Source organism: Ursus maritimus, unplaced genomic scaffold (assembly GCF_017311325.1).
Source record: "Ursus maritimus isolate PB19 unplaced genomic scaffold, ASM1731132v1 scaffold_16, whole genome shotgun sequence".
NCBI lineage: Eukaryota > Metazoa > Chordata > Mammalia > Carnivora > Ursidae > Ursus > Ursus maritimus.
This window is the reverse complement of record NW_024424008.1, coordinates 44,404,065-44,417,554: the sequence shown is the minus strand read 5'-3', so window position 1 is coordinate 44,417,554 and position 13,490 is coordinate 44,404,065. Positions and strand designations below refer to the sequence as shown.

General features: G+C 38.4%; 1 protein-coding gene across 1 annotated transcript; it reads left to right on the top strand.

Annotated features, from left to right (window-relative positions):
- Positions 1–3,492: 3,492 nt before the first annotated feature.
- Positions 3,493–4,473, top strand: LOC103656263 (olfactory receptor 149-like). Its single transcript, XM_008683622.2, has one exon. It carries the CDS (start codon positions 3,541–3,543, stop codon positions 4,471–4,473), a length of 933 nt encoding a protein of 310 aa, XP_008681844.1. The 5' UTR covers positions 3,493–3,540.
- Positions 4,474–13,490: the final 9,017 nt, after the last annotated feature.

Sequence of the window (13,490 nt, the reverse complement as noted above, 5' to 3'; positions counted from 1 at the left end):
GACTCCAAGACATGACCTTGGGGGAGTTGCCCTTTACTTCTCTGCTCAAACCTTCTCTTTGGCTATCTCCTCCTCCTCCACACCACCCCAAAATGGAACTTTAGAGTTCTCGCAGCCATATCACTTTTTGGAACTATTTAAAAAGAAGGCATAAAAGTGAAATGGGATGAGGTATCTGAAGTGCCAACTTCTGGGGTAAAAGTGTATAATCAGAGAATATTACAAACCATGCTTTGTGCTTATTTCCTTTACTTGCGTTCCCTAAATGGAATTATTAACAAATAAAAATCCTCTGACCTACTATAATTCATTACCTAGATTTAGTGACATCCTGAATTCCCTTCAATTTTAGGTCATTTTTTAAATATTCCTTTTTTGTTAAGGATATGTGACACTTAGGTTATCTTGTGAGTTTGCTTTATTTTTGATGTGTAGCGATAGTATATTCTAGAAAACAAGTGTGAATTTATTCCATATGTTTGGCAAGTTAATGGCCTGGTAAGCCAGATACACTCAGTGTTACAAGACAAACACTGCTATCTTCATAACCACTGAATTTTGCATTTGGGCCCAGACCAATTATGCTCAGAGGCCTCTTCTTTAGGGGGTCTCATCCCTCTTCAATAGAAGAACCATTTGTTAAGCTTTATTGTACCTTCTCAGATATATTTGAAAGGACGAACAACATAATAAAATCAAAGAATCTCAAAATTATAAAGGACATTAAGGATGTATGTAGTATAATCTTGCAATCAGATTCGTGATACAAGTTTATCACAGCCCTGCAAAAATGTCATCTTACTCATATTTAAACTCTTATAGTGATAAAAACTCAATCCTTCACAAGGCATCTTATCCCATTAATTTTTTTACACTGAAATGAAATCTAACTTTTTATTAGTTCCATTCTATTTTACTGGTTTTTCACCATGAAAAAGCACATAAAAATTCAGTATAGCAGCTCCTCAGGAATTTAAAAACAAGTGCCATATTTCTGCTTTTCTAATCAAAATGTCCCAGGAGCTTTCACAGTGGAAGAACTTAAGGCTTTGGTCTGGAATCAGACCTGGGATTTAATCTCAGCTCAGTCACTTTCTAGCTATGTGATCAAGTTCTAAAATTCTTGGTACTTTTATTCCTCTCCTACTTAATAAGGATGTTTTGAGACTTAAATTTAAACATAAAAGAACGTAAAAATAAATTAGCATAGTACCTGGCAAATGATGAATCCATATTATTGTTATTTTTATCAAACTGTTCATCTGGGATGGTTTAAAGACACTACCAATTTATATTTCTCTTTAAATGTACTTAATTTATTAATGCCGTTTTGGAAGGTGCACTTGCTAGAAAAAACATGTAAGATAATAGTTAAATAATTCTTTATTATTTATTACAACCTGTCTGCAACAGTGATACTCATTGTAGATATCTACATATTCCTAGAAATGTTTAAATACTTGCAAATAGGGTGTTGCCATATTACTACATGTAAAGACAGGCAAATATGGGAGACAAAAAAAGTACTTAGCCTGAAGCCCGGAAGTCAGTTTTGGGGTCCATTTTCTAGGCAAGCAGACTTGGAAGGGATGAAGATATTTTTCCATTTCAAATCTATTATTATTTTGTTTTGGGGGTAAATGTTATGAACTTTAATCTAATTGCTCCCTCAGAGCTACCACTGACTGAATCATGAGAAATGCCCAAAGGGATCTGAAGGAGATGATCCAGAGGGAATGAGTGTGTTCAAGCCTTGATGGTATATGCTCTTGTCACCTTCTTTTATAAACACCTAATCTCATTTCCCGTGGCTGTGATATGCTGTGTTCTTCTGGGAACCAGAGAACATGACTTGGCTTATCTTGTTATGATACTGCAGAAAATTCCACCATGTTCCCTGTGAACAATGTGAGTGTTCAGATTTTTTCTCGCCTGTCACATTATGACACCTTCGGCTTCTTATCCACTGAAGTGTTGGGATTCAATTGTTGGGAGCTGCTACATTTTTAGTTCTTGAAGATGATTCTTACTTGAAACGGACTTAGAAATCAAGAGGAGCATGGACTCATTGTCTTAGAGATGGTACCTGAAAGGGCAAATTAATCATTGTACCTAGTCACAGCCAAGGATCAGAGAACTCTGAGTCTTTACTGACCAAAGGAGGAAGATTTCCAGGGTGAGGCTCTGATGAACCTTCTTCAAGGACAGAGTCCAATTAAGTCAGAAGTTCACACAGAGAATCTTCTAGTATGTCTAGAGTGAGTAACAAGAAACAAGCTGCTAGTAAACACAGATGACTTTTTTTTTTTTTTCAAGATGTCACTGACTCTTTCTTTGGAGTCTTCATTTTTCTCTGCATCTAGCATTATAACTACATGTTGGTTTGGAGTTGTTTTCTTTCTACCTCTTCCTTTCCTTAAGTTAACAGCCTTATTAAAGTATAACAAACATTCAAAATACATCATAAATACACAGTCGGGTATGTTTGCTTTTACACAAATATTATCTTGCTCTCTATCTTCCGTGTGAGACTCCTCTGTCCAGAAATTGGAATTTGTCTCCAAATTTTTATTGCTCATACTGCTGTCACATAATTACAGAATTGCCTTGGGGCAGGACTGGAAGAAAAAAGAGAGAGAGGGAAAAAAACAGGAATTCCCTCACATTCTTTGATCATGGAAACACCTTTTATCAGGTTCTCCAGTCAAGAAGATGGGTTATCTATTACAATTTCTGCATCTGGAGCAGCCACCACACAATTCTGTAATTGTGACCCCTGCCCCTTCTCCACTCAAAAGCACAAGAGAAAAGAGGAAAAAGTAGAAACACATCTGTTGGGCTTCTCCAGGTTTTGTCTCTTTCACAATCTGCTTCCTTCTGTTTAGTTTCCAGAGTTTTTAGGTAAATGCATTTTGTATTTTGTCCAGGGTGTTTTTTTTTCCCCTAAGTTTTATTTATTTTAGTAATCTCTACACGCAACATGGGGCTTGAACTCAAAATCTTGAGATCAAGAGTCACATTGTCTTCCACCAGCCAGGTGCCCCTCCAGGGTTTTTATTTTATTTTTAATTTTTAAAAAAGATTTATTTATTTATTTGAGAGAGAGACAGAGCAAACAGGGGTAGGGGTAGTGGCAGGGGGAGAGGGAGAGAGAATCCTCAAGCAGACTCCCCCCTGAGTGAGGTGCCTGATGGGGAGCTCAGTTCCAGGAACTTGAAATCATGACCTGAGCTGAAATCAAGAGATGGCTGCTTAACCAACCGAGCTACCCAGGCGCCTCACTTCCAGAGTTTTTAATTGTAATCTGTGGGTAAGAGAACACAGTGAACTGAATCCAACTTGGTCAAAAACCAAAGTTTTCAGAATATAGTCAAGAATTTTTATTCTTTATCTTTTTATGTAGAAATGCCTTTACATAAGGTTGATTACTGATTGTTAAAGCATGAAACCAAAACATTCATCAGAGAGCTTCTCAGTTTTACACCAGTGTTCACACTTTGGACACCTGAGTTCTTTTGTGAAGTCCAACATCTGACAAAGATGAGGAATCTCTCAGCAGTGACTGAATTTATCCTGCTGGGCATCCCACACACCGAGGGTCTGGAGACCATGCTCTTTGTCCTGTTTTTGGGCTTCTACATCTTCACTCTTATGGGGAACCTGCTCATCCTCCTGGCAATTGTCTCCTCCCCTCGGCTCCACACCCCCATGTACTTCTTCCTGTGTCAACTGTCTGTGTGTGACATATTCTTCCCTTCTGTGAGTTCCCCCAAGATGCTCTTCTACCTCTCGGGGAACAGCCGGCTCATCTCCTATGCAGGCTGCGTGTCCCAGCTCTTCTTCTACCACTTCCTGGGCTGTACGGAGTGCTTCCTGTACACTGTGATGGCCTATGACCGCTTCGTCGCCATCTGTGACCCTCTGCGCTACACCGTGATCATGAGCCACAGAGCGTGTGCCATCCTGGCCGTGGGGACCTCCTTTTTCGGCTGCATCCAGGCCACCTTTCTGACCGCTCTCACCTTCCAGTTGCCCTACTGTGGCCCCAACGAGGTGGACTATTTCTTCTGTGATATCCCGGTGATGCTGAAGCTGGCCTGTGCTGATACCTCAGTGCTGGAGATGGTGGGGTTCGTCAGTGTGGGCCTCATGCCCCTCAGCTGCTTCCTTCTCATCCTCACCTCCTACAGTCGCATTGTCTGCTCCATCCTGCAGATCCGATCTACTGAAGGCCGGCATCGTGCCTTCTCCACCTGCAGTGCCCACCTCACTGCCATCCTCCTCTCCTTTATGCCAGTGGTCCTCATCTACCTGCAGCCCAGCCCCAATCCCTGGCTCAATGCGACTGTTCAGGTCCTGAATAACCTGGTCACCCCCATGCTGAACCCCTTGATCTATAGCCTTAGGAATAAAGAAGTAAAGTATTCTCTGAGGAAGGTGCTACAGCAAGTAGCCTTCCCTCCTGAGAAGTGATAGAGATTAGTAGCTATACTTCAATATCATCAGCACACTGCTTGCAAAGGTATTTCCTTTTGTGTGATAGAGTACACATGTTATCAATATTCCTTTTGCAGATAAAGAAGCTAAAGTTTGAAGCCATAAAGAGAATTGTTCAAGGTCACATAACTAATAAATTATCCTGCCCAGGAAGGATTTTCTCTTCCCAAGTATCTCTTCTTTTCCTCACTCTGTTTTCTTCTCCTATTTTCCTCCTCCCACATCCTCTGCTTCTTTTCCCTTACTCTAGCACTTCTTCATTTTGGCTGGCATGGTTATCTAATTACACTCTCAAATGCCTGCATCAGATAAGCCACCATTGGATGGTCTAGGAGTTGTTGAAAAATGTGCGCTTCAAGCACTTGGCCCCAGCTGGCGTTCTGTGACTACTGGAATGTGAAGAAGCTGGGTCAGGGAAAGAGCTTCTGGATGAGGCCTGAAGCAGGCTTCTTATGGGTGAATCAGAGATCAACTACAAAGCCTGTCTGTTAGTCTTGGACCTAGAAACAGTCCATGCCTGGGAGTTGAGGCAGTGGATAAAAGAATGTGGAGACTAAACAGGCAGAGACTGTGAAAGGGTGACTGATTCTGTTGTTTTTCAGTACTAGAAATCTGAGTTTGTCTTTGAAATCCCCAGCACAGCCAGGGGTCAATGCAAAGTCCAAGCCACTACTGCTCTATGGTTTTGGATTCTCTGCTTACAAAAGCCTGTGACTTGAGTGCTCTTCCTCAACATTCCTTTGTTCTTTTGCCTAATGAGCTTAGCATGAGAGATGTGCCTTTCCAATCCAAACAATAAGTTGAAGAAAAGAAAGGAAATGAGAAGGAGGTGATGGGAAGAGAAGGGGAGTGGGTGGGAAGGGAAGTGGTGGAAGGGAAGAGGGCGAGATGGTAAGGAAAAGGGGTAATGGCAATGGAAGACAGTGATAGAAGGGGGTAATGCAACAAGAAGGGGTATGGCAATGGAAGAGGGTGTTGGGACTAGAAGGGGTGATCGGAAGGAAAAGGGGTGATGGCAATGGAAGACAGTGATGGGAAGGAAGGGGGTGATGCAACAAGAAGGGGTGATGGCAATGGAAGAGGGTGATGGGAAGGAAGGGGGGCAGAGGCAAAGGCAACTCTCCTCTCCTCTTGCTTCTTTCTAGGATCAGAGTTCAGTCAGGGAATCTGTTAGACTGAATCAATCACAACATTGTGTTTGGGCCCTCATGTAAGGGTGATGTGATGATGTGTGTTTTTGAAAGGGAGAACATTTTTCTAGTTGCTTCTCTTAAGTCCTGTACCTTTATTCTTCCTACCACACATGATCCTTCCAGAGTCTTCAGCTGAACAAACTCATTCTTATCATCAAACACCTAGTTAAAATATAATTTTTAATGTGAAACTTTCCTCATCCTAGGAAAATCAGGTTCCCACTTTATGTTTTGAATCAGACTTTACAAACTCATCAATTCATTATGCTAGAATAGGTTTTGGCCAAGTATTTTCCAAGAGTAAAAGTAAAGTAGGTTCAGGGAAGGTAAAGACAAAGAGTCAGTTAGGGATGGACAGTACAAAATTGATGGATGAACAGATGAAGTTTGGCTCTCTTGCTAGGATCCTATGGGGGTGGGGGACTCCATGCGGGGCTCATGCCAGGACCAGAGATCATGACCTGAGCCTCTCAGATGCTCAACTGACTGAGCCACCTAGGTGCCCCAACATGGGATCCTCTTGAGTGAATGCCTAAACGCTAATTTGTGAATGTGTAGGGTAAAATTCCACAAGGCAAAGAAAAGTTTTGAAACAATTATAACAAGTAGGGTTTGTAAGTAAAAATATTTCAAGTACTTGCTTAGAGCTAGAAATCATTCAAGTTCTGTCCTTCTCAAGTAAAGAAGATACGGGACATTTAGTAGAGGTCCAAAAAGGTCACAGTTAAGGTGTATGGGGGCTTAATTAGCCCTAAAATAAAGCTAATGTAGGCACATAATAAAGAAACCTGAAAACAAGATATTGATTGATTGATGGAGAACGTAACTGCCTATCAGAACAAGATTCAACTCTCTAAAGAGATACATCAAAATACAGCACTCCCTGCAATGCACTAGAGCTAAGAATAGTTTGATACTTCCACCATCAAGTGTGGAATACCTTTGGGTTATACAGGGCACTGAATAGATTATTTATGAAAATTTTGTCTCAGTAATGAAACAAAACTACCAGCAGAAATAAGGCTAATCAGAGTCTACTCAAAAAAGCTTAAAAGCAAGCCCTTGAAAGAATCAAATTTTTCCAAATAACTTAAGCGCATTATAGAATCAAAAATTTCTAGACATAAAACACTTATCATGATGAATACTGAACAATGTATAAAATTGTTGAACCACGATATTGGACACCTGAAAGAAATACAACACTGTATGTTAACTATACTGGAATTTAAAAATTAAAATTGAAAAAAATTCCAGACATTTAGAGAAACAGAAACACAAGGCCCATAATTACGATTTAAAAGGTCAGTATTCAAAGTCCCAGAAAAGTAGAATTAGTAGACAAAACCAGTAAAACAGTTACTTTCAATTATATTCCATATTTTCAAAAGGTAAAGAAAATCGTAAGCACTATGAGAAATATGGATGATAAAAAAATCACCTAAATCAAAATTCTAAAGATTGAAATACAATACCTAACATGAAAAATTCATTGGATTAGAGCAGTAACAAATTAGACACTGCAGAAAATTTGTAAATTCTGTCATAGCAGTGGAAATAACCTAAATGAAATATAGAGAGAACTATCGAAAAACAGTCTGAGCAGAGCATCAGTGAGGTGTGGGATAATTTCAAGCAGTCTAATATGTTTAATTGGAGTCCCCAAAGGAAAGAGGAGAGAGAGAGAAGAGAAAAAATATTCAAAGGAATAACGACCAACATTTTTCAAAATAGGATGGCAACAGGAGGGGCAGAGGGAGAGAGAGAGAAGCAGACTCCCCGCTGAGCAGAAGCAGAGCCCGCCTTGGGGGGACGCAGAGATTATGACTGAGTGGAAGGCAGACGCTCTGCAGACTGAGCCACCCAGGTGCCCCAGGCATCTACTAAGATCTGTGGCTAAGATCATATCTAATGGTGAAACACTGAGTACTTCCTGGGTCAGTTTTTGACTTATTATCTCTCAGTTCCAACTTCACCCTTTCTGCTGGCTCTGTGCTAATGGAGGGGATCCTTGTGAAATATTTCTTCTTTGCCCTTGGGTAAAGTGCTAAGTCTTGTCAGCAGAGGGGACTTGGAGAGAATGAATTGTTCTTCCTGGTTTCTAGTTTGGCTCTCCTGCCAGACCCTACAGAGCATACATTTTTCCACCATTGCTTGGCTTCTTTTGGATTCTCCAGTACAAGGGTGGAACTTTCTTCAGAATTCAGAATTTGGGTGGCACTTTCTCCAGCACTTAACTGAGGCAGTGTGGCCTCAGTGAAGGGTGGTTAAACAGAAGGGAGAATGAACCATGAGAGACTATGGACTCTGGGAAACAAACTGAGGGCTTCAGAGGGGAGGGGGGTGGGGGATTGGGATAAGCCGGTGATGGGTATTAAGGAGGGCACGTATTGCATGGTGCACTGGGTGTTATATGCAAACAATGAATCATGGAACATTACATCAAAAACTAGGGATGTACTGTATGGTGACTAACATAACAGAATAAAAAATTATTATAAAAACAAAAAAAAGAAAAAGAAAAGAACCCTTACATTAGTCCACAGATGGGCAAAATCATCTAGTACAAAACGTATTTTATAATAGAGTGCTGAATATCTCATGTCACGTATTGAATATTGTACTGAAAGTGAAAAACAGAACGGTAGAATGGGTACAGAATGGTTGTAACAGGATTGGTTGTTTATGTTCATGGTGTGTGGCTGACTGGAAGCTACAGCATGTTCCCACTGCCCAGCATCACAAGAGAGTATCATACAGCATATTGCTAACTCAGGACATCAAAATTTAAAATTCAACGTTCAGTTTCCACTGGATGCATATGCCTTTTGCACCATAATAAAGCTAAAAAATCTTAAGTCAAACCGTTGTAAGTCAGGGACTGCATGTATATTCTGGTTATGTCATTTGCCAGCTATATGTGTCAGAATTTTTTGGCTTGCTTTTTCTTTCTTTTTTTTTATTCTCTTTTATTTAATTTTTTTATAATAATATTTTTTTATTATATTATGTTAGTCACCATACAGTACATCCCTGGTTTCTGATGTAAAGTTCCATGATTCATTACTTGGGTATAACACCCAGCGCACCATGCAATACGTGCCCTCCTTACTACCCATCACCGGTCTCTCCCATTCCCCCACCTGCGCCCCTCTGAAGCCCTCAGTTGGCTTGCTTTTCCATTTCCTTAACGGTGTTTTAAAAATGTTTTAATTTTGATCAAGTCATTATCGATTTTTATTTGTTTAATAGCACTTTGAGTTTCCCTAAAAAATCTACTTTTAAGTTATATTTTCTCCTACATCTTATTCTAGAAGTACAAAATACAGTTATAGCTTTTGTGTTTGGGTCTATGGCCTATTTGGGGTTTATTTTTGTGTATGGTGTGAGATAGAAGTTGAAGTGCATTTTTTTCATGTATAAATTAAGTTGCTAAATAGTTCTGTTCTCCCACTGAATAACTTTGGCACCTTTGTCAAAAATCACTTGTACAAATACACATTTCCTCTTGGACTTTCTGTTCTTTTCCATTGTCCTATATGTGTATCCTCTTGCCATTACCATTCTTTTGTCCTGTAGCTTTATAGTACACCTTGAAACCAGGTATGCTTTAAGTTCTCTAAATTTGTTCTTCATTTTCAAAATTATTTGATTATTTTCATTTCTATATAAATTTTAAAGTTAGATTGAAAATTTCTATAGAATTGTGATAAGAATTTGATTTTAGTTGTGTTGAATCTGTAAGTAAGTTTGAGGACAATTTGTATCTTAACAACAGTGAGTCTTTCAACCCATGAACACAATATATCTCTCTATTTATCTAGGTCTTCTCATATCACTCAGACATATTTTCAGCTTTTCAATGTATTTGTCTTGCACATAGTTCATTGTATCGCCCCAAAATATTTTGTCATTTTAATGCTACTATAAATGACATTATTTAAATATCATGTTTTAATTGTCCATTACTAGAATGTAGAAATGACTTTGTATCCTACAACATTGCTAAATTCACTAATGAGTTCTAGTGTCTCTGCAGATTCCTTAAAAATTTCTATGTTCATGACCATGTCATCTACCAATAAAGAAAGTTTTACTTTTTTCCCTTCAAAAAAGAAAAAAAAAAAGGATGTACCTAAAAATATTAAAGGCAAAAATGTGCACATGTCCCTTTGCAGTCAATCCCCAAACAGCCCCAGCCCAGGCAACAATGAATCTGCCTTCTGTCACTATATATTTGTTTTGCCTTTTCTAAGATTTTATATGAATGAGATTTATAATGTAAACTCTTCGGTGTCTGGATTCTTTCACTTTCTTTCTTTTTTTTTTTTATAATGATTTTTTATTATATTATGTTAGTCACCATACAGTACATCCCCGGTTTTCAATGTAAGGCTCGATGATTCATTAGTTGTGTATAACACCCAGTGCACCATGCAATACGTGCCCTCCTTACTACCCATCACCGGCCTATTCCATTCCCCCACCCCCTCCCCTCTGTAGCCCTCAGTTTGTTTCTCAGAGTCCATAGTTTCTCATGTTTCATTCCCCCTTCTGATTACCCCCCCTTTCTTTATCCCTTTCTTCCCCTACTGATCATTCTAGTTCTTATGTTCCATAGATGAGAGAAATCATATGATAGTTGTCTTTCTCTGCTTGACTTATTTCACTTAGCATTATCTCCTCCAGTGCCGTCCATGTTGTAGCAAATGTTGAGAACTCGTTCTTTCTGATTGCTGAGTAATATTCCATTGTATATATGGACCACAACTTCTTTGGATTCTTTCACTTTAGCACAATGTTATTGACATTCATTCATGTTTTGGTCTATATTTGAAGTCCCTGCCTTTTTATTGTTCAGAAATATGCCATCTCATAGATGTAACACAATGTGTTTATTTGTTGATCAATATTTCAGCTCTTTCCAGTTTTTTACTGTTTTGAATAAACCTGCCATACAGGTCTTTGTCTAGACACATTTTCATTTTTCTTGGGTAAATACAAGGAGTGGCATTGTTGTGTCTTATGTAAATATGTATTTAACTTTGTAAGAAGCAGTCTAATTATTTTCCAAAGTGCTATGCCATTTTACAATCCCACTGGTGATGTATGAGATTTCTATTTGCATGATAACAGGTGGAATTATTCAGGCAGAGTGCTTAACATAATGCTTCGCATAATGCAGGCACCCATAAATGTTACTATGGTTTATGATAATAGCATATTTTAACATATGTGTATAATACATTATTTCATACCTCTGTTATATGTAAGTATAAAAAAATGAGCAAGGTTCTGTTTCTTGTTGTAATCCTATTTGTTTTTTCTGCAGGTGACAATTTTCATCTAAACTCACTAAAGAGCTAAAAATTTAAACATGATTCCACACCCATAAAAGTAATGTTGGAATTAGTTTATGTCAACATCAGCATGTATTTGAATTTAGTCAAAATGTACCAATTATAGGAAGAGAGAGTTTTAGTACAAAGCTTCATTATTAAAGAAGAATGAAAGGGGAACATGTAAGATGCAGTTCTCAATTTCCTGCAGAAAAATAAAGACAAAGATCTTAGGACTAAGTAGAAGTGACCACGATGTTGTTGTAATTACTGCTGGGAATCAGGATTTCGTCAAAGCAATTTAGCAAAAGAAAAAAATATAGTATAAAATGCTCCATTACATTGAAGACAAATTTAGTAACAGAGGTCAGCTGACAGACTTGGTTATTAAACCGTATTTTGAAACAGATAAACTAAAGATATCTATCATTAATGGAGTGCTTGAGATACCAAAAAAAGAGGAAGTAAAATTTTTCTCTAATGATACAAGATAATAGCTAATCCTTACAGACCATTTCACTGTGTAAAGTTCAGCATTAAACTCTTTGGATTGATCACCTATTTAATCCTGACAGTATTTTTATGAAGCAGGGATGTCCCTCTTTTTACAGATTTGAAAGCCAAGGTTGATACATTCAGTGATGTACTCCAAGCTAAACCTCTAGTTAAAGGTAAAGCTGGTGCTTGCCCCCACATAGGTCTTCTTTCGAAAAGCATGGTCTCTACACAGTTACTGTGGTGGCAACCATGTACTATGGGTGATATCTAACGTTAACAAAGTGTGCTATTGAGGTTCATTCCAAAATGACACATGAACCATCAGTACCATACAGATGAATAGTGTGTCAAGAAGACTCAGAAAAAGTTCCTTGTTTCTTCAAATTACTACCACAAAAACCTTTATATGAAAAGTAAATTTAAAGTAACTTTGTTACCGTCTATATCATCCTATAAGAACTCCCTAAATCAAGTAATCTCTGAAAAAATAACTTTTGGTTAATTAATCTCAGAGGTCTTCATTTATAGGTCATATAGAATTTTGTAACTGCACAAAGTGGATTGGTCACTCTGGGGATTGGGTGAGGCTATTTGGGGATTTTTGTTAAAATGATACAGGGTTGAATTCTCTCTGTAGTACTCTAAGGCAAAACCGAGCATCAGCGTAACACACACACTCACATTTAACTCACTCATTACAAATAAACGTATATGCCATTCATATTCATTTTTCCAGAACCTCCAAGATGAAATTGTTTCCTCCTAATCACTGCCTTAAAACGGAAAGGTGAAATCTTGTAGCATTTACTTCTCATGGGTGTTAGTGATAAAAATGCCTTACATATGGTGACTAACATAACATAACAAAAAATTTTTATTAAAAAAAATGCCTTACATAAATTTCAAACAGCTTTCACTGACTCTGACAAGATGCAACAGTAAAAATGAATTTCTTAATGCCGGGGTTCCAAATGGCCACATGTTCCGAGTGTGCAATTTCACCACCAAAGAAGCATCAGTGAAATCTGCCAATCACACTTCTGTTGGGAATTCTCTTTGCTCACAGCAGCGTGTGCCCAGTACATAATGAAAAATAAAATTAATGACCAGGAAGTTAATCTGAGCAACAGAGCCAGGGTGAACTATCTGAGCCTCGGAATGAATTTCAAAAGAGAATACGGAGGACTATGTGTATCAATTGGGCAACACATTCGTCTTAGGCTTACCAGATACTTGCTGATTGTATCCGTGTGTGTGGTGCAGACATAGCTCCGTTCATCCTCAAGCTTCTGAAATACACAATTCAGGCACATATTATGTGTTTTGTGATTAAAAGACCCTAAAGGATCTTTTCTTAGAGGTGTTCTACCCCTTTAACTATTACTTGGAACAACAACGATAAAACCACACACAAACTCACACATATATACACACTCACACAGGCATACGCAGTCCACCACAGCAGAACTGTGGGAGAGAGAGGCATGTTTTTAATAATACACCCATGAAATAGTCACTTTAATAAAATGTCATAAAATCCTATAAAATCAGCTGGAAATATGCCATCTGTATGAAAATGACAAATGATTTCTCATATCCTCTTAGAAAACTGGAGGTGGATAGAACTTAACTATCCTGTAAAACAGCCCCCAATCTGGAAGGAACTGTAAGACCCAGGGAGGCAAATGGCCTTTATAAAATAACATGGAAAGCCAGCAGAAGTGCAAAAATAAAAATGAGGTCTTTCAGCCATCCAGTGTTATTCCTCATAAAAATTCACATCTAAGTTTAGAGTAAAAATTCTAATGATCTTGTCTGTTTTAAGAAAAGGATGCGTAATACTTATTTTGTATTTCTTATCGAACGCATAGTTTGAAAGTGCCCCGAGAAGAGGATCATGTGTCTAATACTACCACTAGCTTTATCTTGGTATTCCCTCAAGTAGTTAGAACAAGGGCCTAAA